General features: G+C 38.2%; 1 protein-coding gene across 1 annotated transcript in view; it reads right to left on the bottom strand.

The window, feature by feature from the left end:
• Positions 1-22,808, bottom strand: part of LOC126162560 (chorion peroxidase-like) — a 128,630-nt gene that overhangs the window by 30,970 nt on the left and 74,852 nt on the right. The window contains exons 2-5 of the mRNA XM_049919149.1: positions 13,897-14,114; positions 11,768-11,920; positions 6,331-6,416; positions 4,539-4,758 (exon numbers count right to left, since the gene is read on the bottom strand). Of these exons, the coding sequence (XP_049775106.1) occupies positions 4,539-4,758; positions 6,331-6,416; positions 11,768-11,920; positions 13,897-14,114 (677 nt within the window). The remainder of the gene's footprint in view (positions 1-4,538; positions 4,759-6,330; positions 6,417-11,767; positions 11,921-13,896; positions 14,115-22,808) is intronic.

Raw genomic sequence — 22,808 nt, 5'->3', positions numbered from 1 at the left:
TTCGTTCTTTATTCTAGCAGGATATTTTATGCATAAATAATGTCAGAGCCCAAATCTGCTATAGGTGGGAGTCATCCATGATTTTTCTAAAAAAATACACTACAGTATAGTCCCTTCAAGACAGGATTTGTGAATGGCATAATCAGATGGTATAAGTAGGAGCTCTGTGATGCACTCCATCCACTATTTGGATGTTACCTGCCATTGTAATTTACAAATTAGAAGAGTCCCTGTGACTGTGCTGATTCTAGTGTGACTTCTGAGACACAAAAATTTATGGATATATATACTGTGTCATGCCTGGAATAGTCAGTTTCCTGTTTGGTGGGTGTTCAATGCTTCACAGGAATCAGTTTGTTATAATCATATTTTCAGCCAACCCTTGATGAAAACTCAGGGAAGTTCATTATCATTAACATTTCATTTAGCTTGAAGAAATATCATAGCCACCTTTCAGTTTCACTAGTATGTTGGCTGTTTTTCAGTGGTTTCTAGAACAATTTCTACGTCATGTACTCCATTGCACTGATTAAATTGACCTCTTGTGCAACTTCCAGTAGATTTTTTTGCTACTACAGCATGTAGTTTAGCATTTCAACATACAAAAATGCCTATTCTTCCAACCAGAAGTAGAGTATTTGGAGCCTATTTTTAGCAAAGATAGGGAGTGATCTACAAATCTCCTGATCTTCAATCACGTGAAGCATTGCCTGTTCCTTCACACCAGGTAATCTAGACTCATTCCTGTAACCATTGCCTCAATACATCCTTTTTCTACCATATTCACTGTCTTCATTTAACATTTTTTACTTTATTTTACACATCTAGTTTTGTAGGACCAAACTGAGGAGAAAATCTCCATGGTTATGGAATGAGTCAGTACATGGTATTACCACAGATAAAATAAAATGTAGACAAATCCTGTGCAGGTGATAATCTGTGAATATATATTAGCATAATCAAAAGTTTAACACAAGAATTAGGTTAATTTTTTCCCAGGGACTCCCCAACAGAATAGGAGTGATTCAGAAGGAAATCTTTCAGTTTAGACTTAAGTGTATGAGAATTACTGCAAATATTTTTTAACTCTTGCAGTAGTTTATTGAAAATGGATGCAGCAGAATATTGCATGCCTTTTTGCACAAGATTCAAGGGGTCCAATCCAAATGCAGACTAGATTTCTGCCTAGTATAACTGAGTGAAAGCCGCTAATTCTTGGGAATAAGCTCATACTGTTAACAACAAATAACATATTCTGAGAGTTCAGTGTTAGAGTTCTCAGACTCCTGAGAAGGGATCAACAACAGGTTTGTGAACACACACCACATATTGCTCAAACTCCCCAGTTATGAGCCTGAAATACTCTTTGTGAATAGGAAAAGTTATCACAGAAAATTATACTGTATGTCATGAATGAAATACTGAATGAATATTCCAGAACTGTGTCTGTTAGGTTTTTGGAGGTTACAACAGTGTGTTACTTGATCAAACATGTGTATCTCTCTTAGTCTTTTTACAACACACTCATAGAAAATTCGTAGGTGAGTACATTCATTCAGTATTTCATTTACTATGTTCTACAGATCCCATAAAAAAGGTGAATCATCAGAGATATGGGAAGAATCAGGAATCTCCTCTATGAGTCTATCTGGCTGGTTACTGTGCTGCTACTGAAAGAATCTCTGCCATTGTGAGCTAGCAACCTCAACTCATTGTTCACAGCCTACCATCCTGCTGTCTCTCCATTTGTCACCTGTCACTCTGTTTATTACTATCAATGTCACCTCTCTCTACACTAAATTCCTAATGCCTGTGGTCTTACCAGAACATCAAGCATCACCTCTCCCCACACCTGGCTGACTCCAAACCCACCACCTCTTTTTCATAGTTATGGCTGATTACCCTCTCACTTGGTTAGTCTTCCTTTGAACATAGAACCTACAAAAACACTGCCATGGGCACTTGAATAACACCTGTCAATGCCTACCTGTTTATGGACCACATATACGAATCTCTCCTAGCCATTCTGAATATGAAACCCCACCATATTCATTGATAGTATCTTTATGATCTGGATTCTTATTTTAATTACTAGAGGAGCACATTTTCTCTCTAATCTATTTCATCATATCACTATCAGCTTAGGAAACAATTTTATTGGCTGCTGACCCTCATTTCACCGATGATCTCATGAGAACTTCTGTTTGAGTTAAACCATGAGTCACTAACAATACCTCCATTTCAACAAATGCCAATAGTTTCACATAAAAAAATCCCTGTCATAAAGCCTGATTACCCATGGGTGCTGCACTTGCAGTGACAAGCAATTCCTCTCTCAGTATGCTAGAGGTCTTACAGTGATTCACGTGATTCACATATTGATCCTACCCTCCCCATGTTGTACAGGAACATCTAACATATGCTATATTCACAAAAACCCAACATCCTGACCAGTCACAAAAGGACTGATACCTTTTCCAGAAACTGCAATGCCATTTTTTATATCCTTTGCCAGGGCTTCAATTACCTCTTTTTACGCCCTGAAACTGGTATTCTGCTGCTCGCCCAACCTACATGACATCCTTTTCTGCTCTTATCCAACTCTTTCTTTCATCCTTCCCCTGCCATAATTTTATTGAAGAACCAAGTGCAACATCTGTCTCATATATCTGCCCACAACATCCTACTCTAGACCTGTCATTGTCATTTCCCACCTATAAGATTCAGAGCCACTTGTGAAAGCACTCACAACATTTAATGTATAGCATTCTAACTAGGACTGACCAGAAAGCAAATATTCTCTGTCAAACTGTTCTTGAGGGTCAAATGAACCACCAGGTTTTGGAGAATGCTGCTCTGCATGTTGTAGTTAACCTTAACACCTGTCAAAATACATGCCATTTGCTTTTCCCCACTAATGCCTGCATTTCTGAATTGCCTGGTCCTTTGTGCCCACTTCTCTCTTCTTGGCATTCCATCCTCCTGCCCCCATTTCAGTTTCACGTACAAACTGGCATTTAAATAACCAACCCTGTTCCATTTGTACCTACCTTTCTCAATCTCTTTCGCTGACTATGGGCAATGAACCTTCCCCCTGTCCTGCCTGCAGCATAGCTGTCAGCCACTTCTCCTCGGAGTGTAACAAGCTGAGATCCACCAGTCGAAGTATACAGTAAGTTTCTTCAGTAAACATCCCAATACACTGATTTTGTTGCATGTCTTGATTTTCTTTTTACATTAATAATTGTGTAAAGGTGTTGAGAATAATAACTGATCTAAGAATAAAGTATGTTGACAGAAGCTTATAAGGGGACTGAACAATATGATCATTATGTGAAGAAACTTGACATGTATAGCGTTGATTATGCATTGGAGCACTTTTGTTTATATAAAATATAAAGGTTTGGCATTGAAGTTAGCATTATTGTAGGCAGTTAGAATATCAACTTGTTTTAGATGAAAACTTGCATATTGTAATATTAATTGTTAAAGGGATTTACTTATTTTTTCTGTTGTACTTTTACATTATGTACTTCCCCTGAAAATGTTTTTGTACAGTAACTATTATGTCATATGTCTGTTTTTGTAAATTCTTTAAGTCATTCCACATCATAGCATCTCACACATGTTAAAGAATCTAAAGAATATGAACATAAACAAATAAATTAAATAAATAATAAATCTTATGAAATTTTGCCTGGAAAAATCTTATAATTGAGTTTTATTTAAAAATATACTTTACATTGATGTCACATGTGAAACTATTTATGTTAACCTTTTTTATTGTAATTCAAATAAAACATTAATTGTAATATAAAACTTCAAGGTATTCTATATAACTTCCGATGTTAGGCCAAAGCAGTTCAGTAAGCTAGCCAATTCGTGACTCAATTGTTGGAAGTAGCAGTTTGTTGGCATCTTGTAACTGACAAGTGTTAATAAATTAGGTTACAAAACTTGGAATATTGAAATTTATTCAAAAAGAATAAAAAGGTATATAAAATTGATAAAAAGAAAATTGAGTACCGTACTTTCATAGCACAAAATAATGATCAATAATCACAATCAACAACTATAATCAGCAGTGATTCTTTTCAAGCTAAGTATACATAAATAATGTCATATTTCCTGCTTTAAAAAAATCTTTAAGATATTGCACCTCAAATAATTATTTTTATTACTTGATACAACTGCAATTTAAGCATAAAACTGTGTGTCAGTAGTGTGTACTGAAATCACATAAGAGATCCACCCACTTAATACCCTGGAGCTTTGTTACTCAAAGATATTTTTGAAATACCCATAACTGACTTCAGTTGTGATTTATTACTTATGTTATCAAACTTAGCAAAAAAATTATGTATCCTAGTTCAAAGCCTGATTGCAAAAGTAAAAATCCAGTAAGCCCTCTGGACAACATGAAACAGTCATAGTTACCCAGAAATTAACAGACTTAGAGAATGTCACTTCATTATATTTGAACCATTTTGAATATTATAAAGGTAATGTCATGCTTATTGCATTACTGAAGGACTCACCATTACGATAAAGTCTAAGTGCTGATGCAGCATCTTCAGAACTTCCATAGACATTAGAAGCATCAAGGAATGATGTGACTTGATTTATTTGATCTCTAGCCCCCAGTGAGCAGTCTACCTTAGGGACAGCACTGCTGCGCACAAATTCCAGACAACGCACATGATAGCGTTGGTAGAAGTAATCTGTTGGTGGCACTTCAATTGGGAGACAGTCTGGGTGCTAAGCATGAAAAGAAAAGAAAAAATACATTTGTTACTATATAATAACATATGTTCTAAGTACTGTTTTTATCTTTTTTATGTCAATATCTTTTTCATTAATTGCAGAAGATAGTACAATGACTGATAGTGTTAATGAAACTGAATAATCCAAATGCAAACATACACTTCAGAACTTCCAACCCACTTTCAGACAAGCCTGATAAGAGAAGAGAGAATTGTTTTTGCCCCTATCATGAGAGGCAGGGGGAAGAAGGGGTTAGAGCAAGTTAAAAAATCTGCCACTTTTTCGAAATCTTTTCGTGTTTCAAAGTTGGAGCATGATTATGAGATTTTGGCGTTCTTTTTCATTTTATGCTGCCTGCTAAAGCATACCTTTCCAGTACTTTTGATTGTGAATTTTTCATTTCTGTCATGTAGGTAAAATGCCTTTCTTAAATAGCTATTTGCCCCTAACACCCTAAGCATGATTATCAACAAACAGAAAACATTAGCAAGAATTTAATGAAAGTAGGGAATATTCAACTGATTATTGTGGTAGCACAGCAAAATATATAGGTCAATGATTCTTATGAAGACATAATATGTTATCTGTTTCAAATGTGAAGAAATCTTTTTATAAATGATAAAAATTTAAAGATTTAAAACCATATTGTAAAGTCATAGATGTAATATCACAGTTGATTGCATTAGCCTGGCACTGCAGCCAAATTGGGTAGCGGGGTTGTGTTGGGTGGAGACGGTGGGAAGAGTAAGGAGGTACACAGGGAAAGGGAAGCAGGTAGATAAAGGAAAGGATGGAGGCAAGGAAGTCTAACTACTGAGAGGATGAGGCAATGAAGGGATGGGGTTGGAATGTGAATGCAGTGAGTCTGCCCTGGTGCTGGTAGGTGAAACTGCATGTGGCACACAGAATGGAAGAATGAGTTGGGAGGGGAAACGACCAAAAACAAAGCAGGTGAAGAGAGAGGCCACAAAGAGAAAAGTCTGTCTGTAGATCAGCGGAGTGAAGTGTGAGGCATGGGAACAGGGATGGAAGTGGATGTGGAACAGGGCCTGGCAGAGATTGTGACCCAAAGGACTGGAGTTTGAAGGATGTGTTGTAGGGACAATAACCCTCTATGTATTTCACAGACACTCATATTGAGGGAAGAATCCAGATGGGATGGGTCATGAGGCAGCCATTGAAGTCAAGCATGTTGTGTTCAGCTGTGTGTTCTGACTGGGTGACCAATTTTGATCATGGTCACTGTTTAATAGTGGCCATTTGTTTGAATGGAAGGCTGAAAGACAATAATGTACATATAAAAGACCTTGGAGAAAATGCAGTAGAGCTGCATTCACAGATGGTCCTGCCTCTGATAGCTTAGCATATACCTGTTGGGGGAAATGGAATAGATTTTGGTGGATTGATGCATAGGACAGATCTCGCATCCAGCTTTTCCACAAAGATACACCCCTTTTATTTTAGACTGGGTGGGTAGTGGGATACCACTTTGGGATGGGTGAGAAGGATTGTTAGGAGTATATTCCTCATTTTCAGGCACTTTATAATTTTAACATTCAGACTTACTGTAAGGTTTTCAGGGAGAAAACTGTGCCCTCTATCTGAACAGCATTTAGGAACTGATCCATTGAATCCTCTTGTTTGTGAAGAAGCTGAAAGTAGAAAAAAATAAAGTTATATTCCAGAAAGAAACATGTAATAAATTTAAAAAAAAATCATTTTCAGACATATGAACTTAAATATCAGTTTCACATAGCAGTTGTGAATTCAATTCTTTGACAATGTAAATGTTGAACCGATTTCATCCTAATCCAAGTTCCATTTAAATATGGTAACTGGTGGAATGTAATAAGGAGTAAAGGTAATACCTCACCAAACAGTAGAGATGCTGGATTGTAAAATGCCACATAAACAATATCAAGAGTTTTACAACATTTTGGACAATCTATTTTTCAGAGCTATAAAGTATACGTATGAGAAAAGAGGTGAGGAACAAGAGGGAGGGAGAGATGACCGAGGAAGGGCAGGTGAAGGCTGGGAGAGAGAGACAGTGGGTGCACAGGATAGGAAACTGGCACCTGGGAGCTCATTCCAGCCAATGGTAGAGGCAATAGCACATAGTGTGTGGCAATATGGAGAAGTGGATTGGGAGGATTTAGAGAGGAGAAAGTGTAACAGAGAAATGTGGGGTCTGGAGGGAGAAATAGAACAGGAGAATAGGAATGGGGGACCGAGGAGATGTTATGGGTGCAGGATGAGTGAAGGTAAGGTCCAGGGGCAGGTGTGGAGGTGGGTGTAGGGAATGGACCAGCAGGTATTGACTCCAGGAGGATTATGGAATGTTGTCCTCCACCCCTATGCCAGACCCTAACTTCTCTTGTCCTGCACCCACTCTCTCTACCCTGCAGTCTTCCTACTCACTGTTCTGCAGCCTCCTGGGTTGAGACCGCTGCTTTTGTCAGGATGATGGAGAGTGGAGTACGATGGAGCAGGCCGGTTGCTGTGCTGGGTGCTAATGACTGCATTAGGGCTCAAGCCCATGGAATTGCAGTACAGGGCCTCAGTAAGTGCTGATACTGTTTCAACAGTCTGCAGATATCGATGCATTGCGATATCCAGCTCACGTAATCATGGTGTCGGGTGGGTACTGGCCGTGTTGGTAGTGGGTGTAGCCCATACAATAGGTGTTGCTGCCCAGGACGGAGCACTCACATAGACAATGAAGGACTGTGCTTGGGTAATCACTCAACAGCTCTGCTGAGTGTGGAGATGAACAACAGCACAGTCCTTCCATCAAGGAAGCTGGGGATTTGATTACGGCTTACAGGTACTCGTCACATGCAGCAGCCGTCAGTGCACCTCCCAAATACTGTGAGTACAGCAGACCAAATAAGTAGCAGTCTCGAAGTTGGAAGTCACGTTGGTGAATGGTAGCAGTACATCACAGTCTTGGCCTTGTAACTGGTGTACTGCAACTGCTAAATTTATTTCTGCTTGTCTGAGGCAATGACATTATTTGTGGCCAGCGATGACCAAATGTGACCTACTTTTCTGGGCTCATCAGTGATCTTCTTCACCAATCTATGTTGCTTGTGAAACTTTTACTCTCTCTTATGAAATCAAGCTGTGCTGTTAGAATGATGAGCTCTTTTCTTCTTGCTGAGTTCATGTTGCTCAGTCTACAATACCAGACTTTCACTCACGTGCCTGTCTGCAGTCAGAAGGAGCTCATCTTTGCCATCAGTTATCCTTCCCCAACTCTTCCTTCCACACTCTGCCTCCTCTCTTCCATTGCTCACCCACCTAACTCAATCCCTCACTCCAGTTAAGCTGCAGTACCAGCACAGTGTAGTCAACGGGAACAATATAGCTGCACAGGCTTGTAAAAACTAGCAAAGTTCTCAGTTTTGTCTATCTGCCTTTTGATTGATCAACATTTTTACTATTCAGTGAGTTATTATCTTTACTTCTGAAATTATTTAAATAACTAAATAGTGGGGTTACTAATAAGAAAAAATGATGATAAACTGTAGATCTAGCTTTTTTACTATATATCACAACATCCTAAATCAGTGACTGAGTGTGGTGCTGCAATGGTTAGCACACTGGACTCACATTTGGGAGGGCGACAGTTCAAATCCACATCTGGCCATCCTGATTTAGGTTTTCTGTGATGTGAGCAAGGGCATGGCTACCTTCCTTACCCATCACTGCCTAATCCGATGGGACCGATGACCTTGCTGTTTGGTCCCCCCGCCCCCTCCCCCAAATCAACCAACAAACCTATATCAATCGAAAGACGGAAATGTCTTTTATCTGCAGTTTTCATACTGTCTTATGTATTTTATAATGAAGTTCACACAACATTAGGAAGCATAAATGAAGAGCTTATTCAAAATCATAAAAATAAAGGAGTAGTATCTTTGATTAGTAATCAAAACACCCTCGGTCCCTGGTTTGAAACCTGTCACTGCTTAAATTTTGATTAATAATAAGCATTGGTGGCCGAAGACTTCCAGCATAAGGGGTCACCGTCACTCTGCCAATGACCATGTCAAAAAGGGTGGAGCAGCAGACAGATGTTCAGGGCACTCTCTTGTCCTTGGGATTGGAGAGTGCCGCTAAAGGCGGAAGAATCAGCAATGATCAACGACATGAGGAAGCAAAAGGCAATGGGTACGGATGCAGTAAAGACACATAACATATATCCACAGGACATGTGGCCTGTAATTGTAAAAGGATCATGATTATCTCTCCATTGGCAAAAGATTCCAGAACAGTCCCCCATTCGGGTCTCTGGGAGGGCATTGCCGAGCGGAAGGTGGCTATGAAGAAAAGCATGAATAAACAATGAAAGGATAATGTTCTACAAGTCGGGGCATGAAACTTCAGAAGCCTGAACATGACAGGGAAGCTAGAAAATCTGAAAACAGAACTGCAAAGGCTTAATCTAGATATAGTAGGGGGTCAGTGAAGTGAAATGGAAAAAAGACTAGGATTTCTGGTCAGATGAGTATAGGGTAATATGAAAAGTAGCGGAAAATCAAATAATGGGAATAGGATTCATTATGAATAGGAAGGTAGGGCAGAGAGTATGTTACTGTGAACAGTTCAATGGCAGGTTTGTTCTTATCATAATTGATAGCAAACCAACATCAACAACAATAGTTCAGGACACATGCTGACATTGCAAGCTGAAGATGAAGAAATAGAGAAAGTATATGAGGATAATTAAAGGGTAATACAGCAGGTAAAGTGAGATGAAAATCTAATTGTCATGGGGGGCTGGAATGCAGTTGTAGGTGATGGAGTATAAGAAAAGGTTACAGGAGAATATGGGCTTTGGACAAGGAATGAGAGAGGAGAAAGTCTGAGTTCTGTAACAAATTTCAGCTAGTAATAGTGAATACTCTGTCCAAGAATCACAAGAGGAGGAGGTATACTTGGAAAAGGCTGCATGATGCAGGAAGATTTCATTTAGATTACATAATTGTCAAACAGAGATTCCGAAATCAGATAATGGATTGTAAGGCATACTGAGGAGCAGATATAGACTCAGATCACAATGTAGTAGTGATGAAGAGTAGGCTGAAGTTCAAGAGATTAGTCAGGAAGAATCAATATGCAAAGAAGTGGGATTCGGAAGTACTAAGGAATGAGAAGATATGCTGGAGTTCTCTAAGGCTGTAGATACAGCAATAAAGAATAGCCCAGTGGGTAGTACAGTTGAAGAGGAATGGATAGAAGTTGGAAAGAAAAACATAGGTACAAAGAAGGCAATTGTGAAGAAGCCATGTGTAAAAGAAGTACTTCAGTTGATTGATGAAAGAAGAAAGTACAAAAATGTTCGGGGAAATTGGAGGACTTAAGACCAAATAAATCAATAAGGATACATAACATTCCATCAGAATTTCTGAAATCGAAATGGCAACAGAATGACTATTTACGTTGGTGTGCAGAATGTATGAGTATGGTGACACACCATCTGACTTTCAGAAAAATATCATCCGCACAATTCTGAAGATAGCAATAGCTGACAAGTGTGAGAATTATCACACAGTCAACTTAACAACTCATGCATCCATATTGATTTCAAGAATAATATAAAGAAAAATGGAAAAGAAAACTGAGGATGTGTTAGATGATAATCAGTTTGGCTGTAGGAAAGGTGAAGGTGCCTGAGAGGCAATTCTGATGTTGTGATTGATAATGGAAGTAAAATTAAAGAAAAAGCAAGACACATTCATAGGATTTGCCCACCTGTAAAAAGCATTCAACAATGTAAAATTGTGAGAAAATTATGGGTAAGCTTTAGAGAGAGATGGGTAATATACAATATGTACAAGAGCCAATAGAAAATAACAAGAGTGGATGGCCAAGAATGAAAGGCTTGAATTAAAAAGAGTGTAAGAAAAGGATTAGTCTTTTGCCCCTGCTGTTCAATCTCTACATCAAAGAAGCAATGAGGTTCAGGAGTGGAATTAAAATTCAAGGGGAAAGGATATCAATGATACTATTTGCCAGTGATGTTGCTATTCTGAGGGAAAGTGAAGAAGAATTACATGATCTGCTGAATGGAATGAACAGTCTAATGAGTCAGAATATGGACTGAGAGTAAATTGAAGAAAGATGAAAGTAATGAGAAATACCAGAAATGAGAACAGTGAGAAACTTAACATCAGGATTGATGGTCACGAAGTAGACAAAGTTAAGGAATTCTACCACCTAGGCAGCAAAATAACTAGCAGTAGACAGAGCAAGGGGGACATCAAGAGCAGACTAGCACTGGCAAAAAGGGCATTCCTGGCCAAGAGAAGTCTACTAGTGACAAACATAGGCCTTAATTTGAGGAAGAAATTTCTGAGAATGTATGTTCTGAGCATAACATTGTATGGTAGTGAAACACTGACTATGAGAAAACTGGACGGAACAGAAAAGAATTGAAACATTTGAGATGTGGTGCTATATATAAATCTTGAAAATTAGGTGGACTTATAAGGTGAGGAAGAGGCAGTTCAGCGCAGAATCAGAGAGGAAAGGAATATGTGAGAAACACTGACAAGGAGAAGGGACAAGATGATAGGACATCTGATAAGACACCAGGGAATGATTTCCATGGTAGTAGAGGGAGCTGTAGAAGGCAAAAACTGTAGAGGAAGACAGAGATTGGAATACATCCAGGAAATAATTCAGGATGTAAATTACAAGTGATACTCTGGGATGAAGGGGTTGGCACAGGAGAGGAATTTGTGGCAGGCCGCATCAAACCAATGAGAAGACTGTTGACTCCCCCCCCCCCCCCCCAAAAAAAAAAGAAAAAAAGAACAGTAGTGTGTCTTGAATAAAGAACACTATTATATATCTCTTGTACCAATGACATTCAGGGAAACTCCCTTTACCATCTTAAATGGACTTGAATTTCCTGTAATACAAAATTCTGAAATATTCAGTGCACACAAAAGGGCTGATCCACATCCAGAACATAGTACAGCTTTGTACTAACCTGTGAGGTCATGATCAAGAAACTGTCCCCACTGCATAAGCATGTGTGTAATAGATGAGAGGTTGACATGTCTGTCTGAGTGGACAGCAGTGCTGACCAGCCTTGCACTTGGAAGTGGACCTCCACTCACTGACTGCCGAATTTTCTCCAGCCCTGTGCAGGTTAAAAATAAATTACAGTAATCATTTTCACTTATAGAGTTCTGAGTAACATTAATTAAGACTATTGTGTGTTAATACATAGTAAGCTGTAAAAGACAGCTTTTATCCTATGTAAAGGGAGCTGTTATTATTGGAAATGTTACTTTTAAAATAGAATCAGATGAACTAAGGAAACAAATTGCAATGTTGTATTAGTAACTGGTTCTTTGTACACATTGAACTAAAGGTGTTATTCCATGGCAGTTACTTTACAATATGACGGGGTTCTATACATAGAGACAGTATCTGTTTGTGGTTTGATAAATATTTATGTGGACAGACAGGTCTCCAGTTCTGGGACTGTGATGGAGGTGCTTATGTAGTTTCATGCATTGTGGTAATAGATGACCACTCTAAACCAACGGAGTGACTCATAAACATGTATCTTCACTGGCAAATTGTTCAGTACAAGGTACGACCTGCTCAATACCTCTGCCCAGATCCTGGGCATGGAGTATATTCTGGACACTGATAGGAAGTGTGTTACTGTTCACAGTCCAGTTGCAAGCACATCCTTGTTCACTGACATCAGCTTTGTAGGAAGAATGTCATTCACCTTCTCTGAAGCTCACAGACATTAACACTGCAGCTGTGTGTTGTCTATAGTTGCTTTAAGTAGTCAGAATCAATTTTAGCATTTTACTACAATGATCAAGATGTCAGTGGAATGTTAACTACAAATCTCCCTTCCTTTAATATTCCAACCAACCAAAATCATCCTGGGTATTGGTCACTGGCCATTGAAATTTATTCCAATCCTTGCAGAAAACTATTCCAATTTCTGTAGACATGGTGGATGGTGGGGGAGGCGGGGTGGAGGGGGGGCAATGAATCCTTAATTTTTGTCCAATACAAACAACAGTGGTTTGATAGCATTAAAATGTGACAATTCTAGAAGCCATGTGTTTCAAACCAGTATTGGAAAAGCACAGGTATGTAGGTGTAGCATTATTATTTTGGCATATCCTACGCTCTACTAAGACCTGCTGAAAACAATGTATGCAGTAGTGAATGAAGATGGAGTCTTAAAATGGCTTCAGCCTGATCATAGAATTCACTGCTACCATTGACTTGAATATTGAAATCACATAAAACCTCCACCATAGAAAAAGGTCATGTACTGTGTAGGGATCATGTAGTGGTCTCCATTGGTGCCAGTAAAGACGTCCTGAGATAGGTAACACAGACTTGTTGGGTTTGACAATGTTTCATTTAGCCATTGGTCATCAGACCAGGATTTGTGCTCCTTGCACTACTGAAGGCATGTATATTCTTTGTTTGCAACTTGTTTGACAACATCAACTCTGTGGTGAAAAGTTTTTAATTGTTTCTTTCTTTTATACAGATCATGTTGCTCTTCTTTCATTAACATTGTGTCAAAACACATATTAAGCTCAGAAATCACTCTTTCAACTGAGGTATTAGAACTAACAATCCTCTTTACTGTCTGTCAGTTTTGATAAGTAAGTTCAGTTTTTTGATAATTAGTGTGCATTTCTTTAATTCTCTATATGCTGTCATAACAAAGGATGCACAATCCACAAATAGATAAACTAAGTGGGCACATATAATTTGATCTCAATGAAAATCTGTAGTATTAAATATGATGGAAGGTGAGTACAACACTACATTGATCAAAGATGCATAAGCAACCAACACACTTCTAGAAAGGTGACAAAAATCAATGCTATTGCATTTCAATGTCATTGCATTACAATTAATTCAGAAATCAAACTCTGTTAATGAGATGTTTTACACCAGGATGTTAATAAAACTTCGTCAAAACTGTGAACTTGAAGTAGTGAACCTGTGATCAACTTTGATTACAGTTCTTATTGGACTCACAAATACTTTTGGTTATTTAGTTGAGCAAGTTGTCCAAAATAGCTACAATTGGTGACTTGATGGTATGTGTGAGCAGATACTGACCGTCTGCATATGCAGGTGGCAGAAGTCTGCGCAGTGGCTGTAGTGCACTGCCCCATGTGGGGTGGGCAGGGTTGTTGCAGTGGCCGTCAACTGTGCGGACGAGGTGTGCGCGAGCTGGACAGGGTGGGGGTCGAGCTGCGGGGCAGCCATCGTGCAGCGCCGTGCCGCGCAGAGACACCAGCCATAGCTGTGGTGGCCGGCTCCAGCCACGTGATCCTCTGACACACGCCACACAATACATGCTTTACTTTCTCTGCTGGGCAGATACATCACTCTTATATTTAACTCATGTGCTTGCTGGCAAGAAACCATACCGGGGTCGATCAGAAAATTATGCCCACTAATTTATTTCTCTTTCAGTTCACATGAGGATAAATCACTTAGTCATAACCTTTGTAAATGATTGTTCACATTTAAGTATGGTCTCCATCTTTTTCAACAGTTTTATCCATGTCTTCTCTCCCTCAGCCAATGACACACAAAACATTGCAGAGCTTATGCTTCTTCAAAGTGATGACCACCTTGGGCAATTTTTAATGTTCAAAACATGTGGTAGTCTGACGGTGCTAGGTCCACACTGCTTGAGAGATAAGGCAAGGCCACTCAGCTAATTCTTTTTGTGTAGCGGTTTGTGCATTTTTGTGTGGTTCTACATTGTAAGGCAGAAGCACTGGAATTTTTCAAGGGACATTTGTCCTGTAGCTTTGAAACAACAACAGACACAAAACTTAATTGTGATATATACTGTAGCAACCCAAAAAATATTCCTCATCTTTTCATTATTGTGGGCCATTATTCAAGAATTCTGTTACAGCCTGTTATCAAATACAGCTGACAAAGTGGATTACATTCTCAAACTCCACATTTCTTCCATCTAAGGATAAAACAAAATATTTCCAGAGAGGGGTAAAGAAGTTTAGAGCTTTGGTTACAAAGTCACATGTATATGATCATTGCAATATTGCAGCCATTGAAATCAACATGCCTTGGCTTCTGATCACCCATCACAAATGTAATTTTTCCTGTTCAGTGTTCACTGTTCATGTTCCACATGATAGTGAGATATCATGGCTGATACAAGGTGTGTTTTTTTAAGTAAGTACCGTTTTGAAATTAAAAAAAGATGTGCTAAGATATCTCAATAATTTTATTTTTACCTGTACCTTAATCCACTTTTCTACATAATTTCCATCAATATTGAGGCACTTGTCATAATGTTGTACCAGTTTTTGAATACCCTTTTCATAGAAGTCTGCCGCCTGACTGTTTTGATTTCGTCATGGTCTTGAAGACGCTCACCTCCCAGGTGTTTCTTCAAGTCACTGGGCGCAAGATTGGGGCTGTACAGAGGACGATCTAGAGTTTCCCATCGAAAAGATGTAATGAGATCTGTGGTCTGATTCGCCACATGCGGATGGGCATTGTCTTGCAGCAAAACGATGCCCTTGCTCAACTTCCATGGACTGTTGCTTTGATTCTGGTGTGACGTAGGCCACCCATGTTTCATCGCCCATAACAATTTGGCTTAAGAAATCATCACTGTCATTGTGGTACTGCTCAAGGAAAGTCAATGCACTGTCTAAAAGTTTGGTTTTGTGCACATCTGTCAACATTTTTGGTACTCAACGTGCGCACAATTTTCAGTAATTCAAGTGCTTGGTCACAATGCCATACAAAACACTACGAGAAACATTAGGAAAGCCATCCAGCAAGGAGGAAATCATAAAGCATCTGTTTTCTCTCACCTTATTATCCACTTACTGTACCAAACTTTCATTAACGACCGAAGGACGCCCACTCCATTGTTCATCACGCACATCTGTGCGGCCATCTTTAAAGGCTCTCACCCACTTTCTTACCATTCCATCACTCATAATGTCTTCTCCATAAACTGCACAGATCTCATGATGAATATCGATCACTTTTAGGCCTTTAGCACTAAGAAATCTTATAACAGCCTGTACTTCACAGTCGGCAGGACTCACGATTATCGGAGGCATCTTAAACACTCAGTACACAACGTAAACAAGGAAGAATCAGACTGTAATGGCGTCAGTGCGTAGATTAAGGTACAGGCTTTCATGTAAAAATAAAATTATTGAGATATCTTAGCACGTCTTTTTTTAATTTCAAAACAGTACTTAATTAAAAAACAGGCCTCATATAACTGGGAGATGTGGAGGGAATGGTGAGATCCTTAAGATAAGTTGAAGTTCAGAATAAGTTCAAAAGACACACTCAGGTGATAGAATTGGTGACACACTGGCTGAAAAAGGCAGGGGAACTAGTACATTTCCCAAAGTGATGTACAGGCCATGGGTTCCATTGGACTGAAATGCATAGGCTTATAGTCTAGGTGTTCTGTGAAATATGTGCTCTTCTCTGTAGTTCTGCTGACTTCATTTTCAGAAAAAATCCAGTACTTCAAAGTCTGTAATCAAGATTTTATTTCATTCAACATCTGAACTCTCTCAGTGCAACTTTCATCATTTTTGTAAGACATTCATGGCAAAAATGTGATGTTGCACATTAAAATGATTCATGATTTGTAATTAATGAGTTTCTATGAAGCCCATAGTCTATATTGTGGACTGCTGCTAACAGTACATGGCTGCTGCATTTGAGAGTTTCATTCTTTGCACTCCTGTGTTTGATGGACTACATGTAACCAAAGTAACATAAGAATACTGTTCATCATGAGAATTGTTATTAATATGTGTGGAACAAACTCTTCCATCCAGTTAATGAGTGCTAAGAAGATAACTAACTTTCATTTGGATACTACATTCATAGCTGTGATTCAGAAAAGTTCGAACTATTATTTTTCAGTTAGCTATGTACAGAGAAGTTCCTTATTAATAACTGTCAGAATTGCAGTATTAGTCTATTCCATTATTCAGTACTGTTGTTAACATTATTTTATCCCATACTAGTAATCAATTTGTTTGTAGCAATAGTTTAGTGTAATGTGTTTGAAAAAAGCCAAGAAAATTGTAATAAACTGAAAATAGTAATGACATGCATATAAAATATGAAATTAAATCTTTTTATAGCTAGGCTGTTCACATCTAATCATAAAAGTAATTCATATTTTCATTTTTAACAAACATCATACTCCCTGCATTGTGTATTTCTTGGCTGTCTTCATATTTTTAACTAATTCCGATAAAAACAGGTGTTTCTTCCTACTGCCACTTCTTTACTCTTTAGAACTAAAAGTTTGAATACAGTAATTTTGTACATTATTTACTTGTCATTGGAAATATTTTTGCACAACTGCTTGGAAAAAAGATACTCCTGTTTTGTCATTGTTGTTTGTTTCTGTTAAATTTGCTTTACATGTAAAGTTTACAAATAGTGTACCAAGAAATAAATAAAGAACTATTCATAACCAAACAAAACACCCCAGATAATTCACAGATGTAACCTGAAACCAAAAGTGAGAAAAAATGCAATTTATGTTCAACAAAATATTATCTTTTAGAAACAAATAACACAAGAGTCAGTTAAAAAATAATATCTCCCAATTTTGTCACATATTCTAACAAAAGATAAATTAAATAGGTAAAGATTATGCTTCCAACATGTCTTTTCGAACAGTTTCACTCATTATTGCATTGAAATAAATCCTAGTGTAATGATAGCTTGAATCCTCCAGATAATATTGTTAGTGAAAACCATCTTGTAGAAAACTACACATATGAAATGTGGTATTGTACATGTCTCTGTGGGGGAAGTAACATCATTGTTTCTCCAAATGTTTAGGTTTATTGCTGACTAGAGGGTAATTTAGTGTCTCTCTCAGGTACTGACAGTAAGACTGTCAATGAACACGTTTTGTCCATTTCCAGAATAAACTTTTCAGTGGTGTGTAAGTTATGGAACTTGAACCTGGACCATCCTCTTCTTGTGTGCAGTGCTCTCACCATCTTAATGATCAGAACAATCTCCACAGTTGGCTCAAAGCTTTCCAAATTCCACAGAGGTTCCCCACAGACCTTACTATACTAGCATGTCCAAGACAAAAGATATGACAGGGGCTGCCTTAGACAAAGTCTCTGGGTTCCTTTTGCAGTAAAGTAGGTCTCTATTCAATAATGAAACTCCTTGACAGATTAAAACTTTGTTCTAGACCAAGATTTGAACTGAGTTATCTGTTCATACCTTATACTACGTCTACAAAATTCAGTTTTACAGAATTTAAATTTTAATGTGCTAGGAAATTTTGTAATAATCATATTTCTCCATCTTTTACCTCTGTAAACTTGATGTGCTTTCTATCATTTGTTGAATCTCCTTGCTCTACATGTGGCCACATTGTTGTGTACAGGACAAAAGGATTCCAAATATATCAAACATAGAAAATTATTGTTATCAGCAGATACCTCTTAACAAAAAATTTTATGTTGCTTTCACAAAGAGAAACAGATGCACTATTATGCTGAAGTCAGCCTCAATTAAAATGCTCATTGCACTTATGTTTTCAATTATCTCATTTTGAATTTTCTTAAGAATGTAGGACTATATAAGAGGAAGCAGTTTCTTTCATAAATGAATAATAGAAACAAAAAATTGGTGACATAACTTTCTGACTGATGTACATATCATATTCAATATTTGGAAGTCAATTTTACACCATTATAATTGTATTTTAACTAACCTGGTGAGAGCAGATGAGCAAAACAGCAAGTCCTCTTCTCCAGGAGTTCCTCATATGTGATGACACAACTGGTATGATACACTCACAACAGTATTTACCAACACACCAGCTGTCTCATTGTCTCACTGCATTAACTGTATCCACACTCAGATGGAATAACACATTTACAAATTTCCATTGTTACTTCTGCAGTGACTACCATCTGTTTTATTTGAGTCTTTTCTGGAGTTATTAACAGTTCATTCACACTTAACAAATAAATGAAAACTGATATATCCTCAGCCTCAACATTACTTCCTGAATTGAAAACAAGCTGATAAGTTTATAAAGAAGTTGGTCTCACAGTGTGTTAGCTGTTAACAATGTAGGCTGCATGTATAAATACAGTCTTTAGACTCAAAGTAGGAGGATGGGGTCAGGTTTTGGTCTGTTAGGTAGCAATTTGTCCAAAACTCAGGACACGTAACTAAAGGTTCAGCAAACTCTTAAAATGGATGAGGATGAAGCATTGTAGTGCTGAGGAGAGAGGTTTCTCCACATAACTTCTAGAATAATGTTTAAGAAAACCTGCATTTAGTGATTGCAGTCCTCCTGTATTTTACTATATAATTTTCAAATCAAAGTTTACTCGGCCTATACAGCTAACTTTCTATTTCGTACATCCACCCAGTCACCTATATATCTTGCTGTTTATTTTTATTTATTTATTTATTTAATTCATCTTTCCACTGAGATACGTGACTATTTACAGCAAGAAATCCTCAAAGGAGCTTCCTACAGTTATCATCTGGAAATGAGATGAAAATCAATGGCTGATAGCAGTACCTGTACATAAGATTCAAGTTACTTGTACAATTAACTGTAGGGGACAAATTTTTAAAAACAAATAATATTCAGCATAAATAAGATGAAAGTCAGCTAGTGATGACAAACTGATGTATTATTATTTGGCTTTTTTCCTCCAAGATTCTGCTAGTAGACATAGTGAAAGTGAAAATAAAATAGAATGCAAATGAAATTTTTCAATTTAGAATGCTAACACTTTTGTAAATGATAATGGCAACTAACAATCACAGACCTGTGATAGAATTGTTATATGACATACAAATCAGGTGCCTATTTGTAAGTAACTATGAATTGATGAGTGTCTGCTGCATCAAAAAGGAATATTGGTTTAGTGGAAATCTAGCTATAACTAAAGCAGTGCATGTAATTTTTCATGGTTTTTTTAGCAGTTTATGATGTCAGACTCATGGTAAAAATCAGTGTTATTGTGTTTGGCAATTGCTTGGGAACAATGAATTTCCATATCAACAATGTATCAGCATGAAAGATGGCTTTGACAAGCATTCAACCCAGTGATAATGATTCAAATGGCTCTGAGCACTATGGGACTTAACAGCTATGGTCATCAGTCCCCTAGAACTTAGAACTACTTAAACCTAACTAACCTAAGGACATCACACAACACCCAGTCATCACGAGGCAGAGAAAATCCCTGACCCCGCCGGGAATCGAACCCGGGAAGCGAGAACGCTACCGCACGACCATGAGCTGCGGACCAATGATAATGGAAACAGTCCTTGTCAGAGAGCATCTGCTACAGTCAGTGTGTAAAACCAGAGTTAAGGAGACTGTGCAATACTGGTGTGTAGGCAGGCTGCTGTTCATCAGTTTACTGGTTATTGTTGTGGAGGGGTACGTTTGGTGGCTTGCTTTGGACCAAAGCATTACCATCATTGGGACTGTGACAGTCGTGTAGAAAACTATGATCTCATAACTGAAGAAAAGAATTGTTACTAGAGATGGTGTCTATGATGTGAGAGAAGATAGTCCATTGATATATGGGAACAGGTTTGTTTATTGTACAGAAATTACTTCAGACCTGGCCAGAACTACAGAAATCTGTCTTCCCTACAGAACTGTTTCATGACAGTCACACAGTATGCAACTGCAAATTTAGAAAGACATACAGTGCATTGTGCTGATCAGTATCCACCACTATTTGAGACTGTAGATTTTCATGAAACTTTGTTATTGTGACCAACAGCAGCAGGTGAGGGTGGTATTCTCAGGTGAATCATGACTCTTGTAATGAGATTCTGTACAGAAACTACTGCAGAGATGATGAAAAACACATTACATGCTAAAGGCATACTGGAAACCACCAATGATGTTGAATGTGGACACACAGTGTTGGCAGATATCAAGATCAGCCTCAGGACACAACTTTTTCACACTTTTGCAGAAGTTTCAAGCAGAAATCTAATGAAGAGGCATGTTTGAGTTGATGTGGTCCATAGTCACATTATCATGGATGTTATTGGTCATGTTCAGAACAGCCTATCCTGCTCTCATATCCACTTGATATAAATCCTATACAATAAGCAGAAGACATTCTTGGGAGATGTGTTGCACAGATGATCCTAGCACTACAGGTAGTTTGGAATTTGCAAGTGACAACAAGGGAGGAAGGGGACAACATAGTAAATAACTCTTGAACAATTATTATTTCATTATATTATATAACCCTGAACAATCTTCAGGAGCGTGTCTCAGACAGATGTAGATAGTGCACTGTTGTTCATACTGGGTGCAGTGGACTTGCACTCTGTTCTGCCAGACAGACAAATGTATCAGTTTTATATCTAAATACATACTGGTACTCCATAAGCCACTATATTGTGCATGGCAGAAGGTACCACTATTAGTCATTTCTTTTCCTGTTCCACCCACAAACAGAGAAAGGGAAAAATGGCTGTCCATAATCCTCCGAATGAGCTCTAATTTCCCTCATCGTATCATCATGGTCCTTACATGAAATGTATGTTGCCAACAGTAGACACTCTCTGTAGTCAGCTGCAAATGCTCGTTTTTTAAATTTTCTCAATAGTACCTTGTGCAAACGACATAGTCTTCCCTCCTGGGATTGCCATTTTAGTTCACAACGTATCATCATAATACTTGTACGCTGGTCGAACAAATCTACCAGCATGACTTTGAATTGCTTTGATGCGTTCCCAAACACTCAAGCAGCATTCAAGAACAGGTTACATTGATGTTGTATATGCCATCTCCTTTAGAGATGCGTTACATTTTCCCAAATTCTCCCAATAAAATGAAGTCAACCATTCACCTTTCCTACTACCAACCTGACGTACTCATTCCGTTTCACATAGCTTTGATATTTAATCAATGTGACTGTGCCAAGTGGAACACCAGTATTATAGTATTTAAATGATACAGGATTGCTTTTCTTACTGCTCTGCAACAGCTCACATTTTTCTACTAAAGAGTGAGCTGCCATTCATCACACATGTCAAAAGCTTTAAGTCACCCTGTATCCTCCTACGTCATTCAATGATGACATCTTTCCATATATCACAGCGTCATCAGCAAACAGCTGCAAACTGCTTGTCAACCTGTCAGTCAGATCGTTTATGTATACAGAGAATAATGGCAGTCCTGTCACACTTCCCTGGGCACTTCTGGTGACACCTTTGTTTCTGATGAACAGGGAAAATATACTGTGTTCTATTACTTAAGAAGTCTTTGAGCCACTCGCGTATCTGGGAACTTAATTCGTATGCTCGGACCTTTGTTAACAGTCTGTAGTGGGCCACTGCATCAAATGATTTCCAGAAATCTAGAAAAATGGAATCTACTTGTTGCCCGTCATCCTTGGCTCATAGGACATTGTATGAGAAAAGGATAAGCTGTGTTTCAAATGAGCGAAGCTTTCTAAATCTGTACTGATTTGTGGACAGAAGCTTTTCTGTCTCAAGGAGATTTATTCATTCGAATTCGTAATGTGTTCAAGAATTCTGCACTGCAGCAAATCGACCTCAAAGATACTGGACTGTAATTATGCGGATCCTTCTTTTACCTTTCTTATATACATGAGTCACCTGACCTTTTCTCCTGTCGCTCGGAACTCTACGCTGGGCGAGAGATTTACGATAAATGTAAGCTAAGTAAGGGGCCAATATCGCAGGGTATTCTCCGTAAAACTGGATTGGTTTCCATCAAACCTGACGACTTATTTGTTTTCAACGCGTTCAGTTGCTTCTCTACACCAGAATCGCCTATTTCTTTTTCCTCCATGCAGGAGTCTGTTCATCAATTCAGTATTAGTTTGAAGAAAACCAGAACATAAAACTGATATTGAGTTTACGCGAAGCTATTTGTCATCATATTTCAAATTATTTTGTCATTCACTGAGAAACTAACATGTGTTAAACACTCCCTCCCC

Source organism: Schistocerca cancellata, chromosome 2 (assembly GCF_023864275.1).
Source record: "Schistocerca cancellata isolate TAMUIC-IGC-003103 chromosome 2, iqSchCanc2.1, whole genome shotgun sequence".
NCBI classification, from domain to species: Eukaryota; Metazoa; Arthropoda; class Insecta; order Orthoptera; family Acrididae; genus Schistocerca; species Schistocerca cancellata.
The sequence above is the reverse complement of the archived record's forward strand: the minus strand, read 5'-3'. Positions and strand labels throughout refer to the sequence as shown.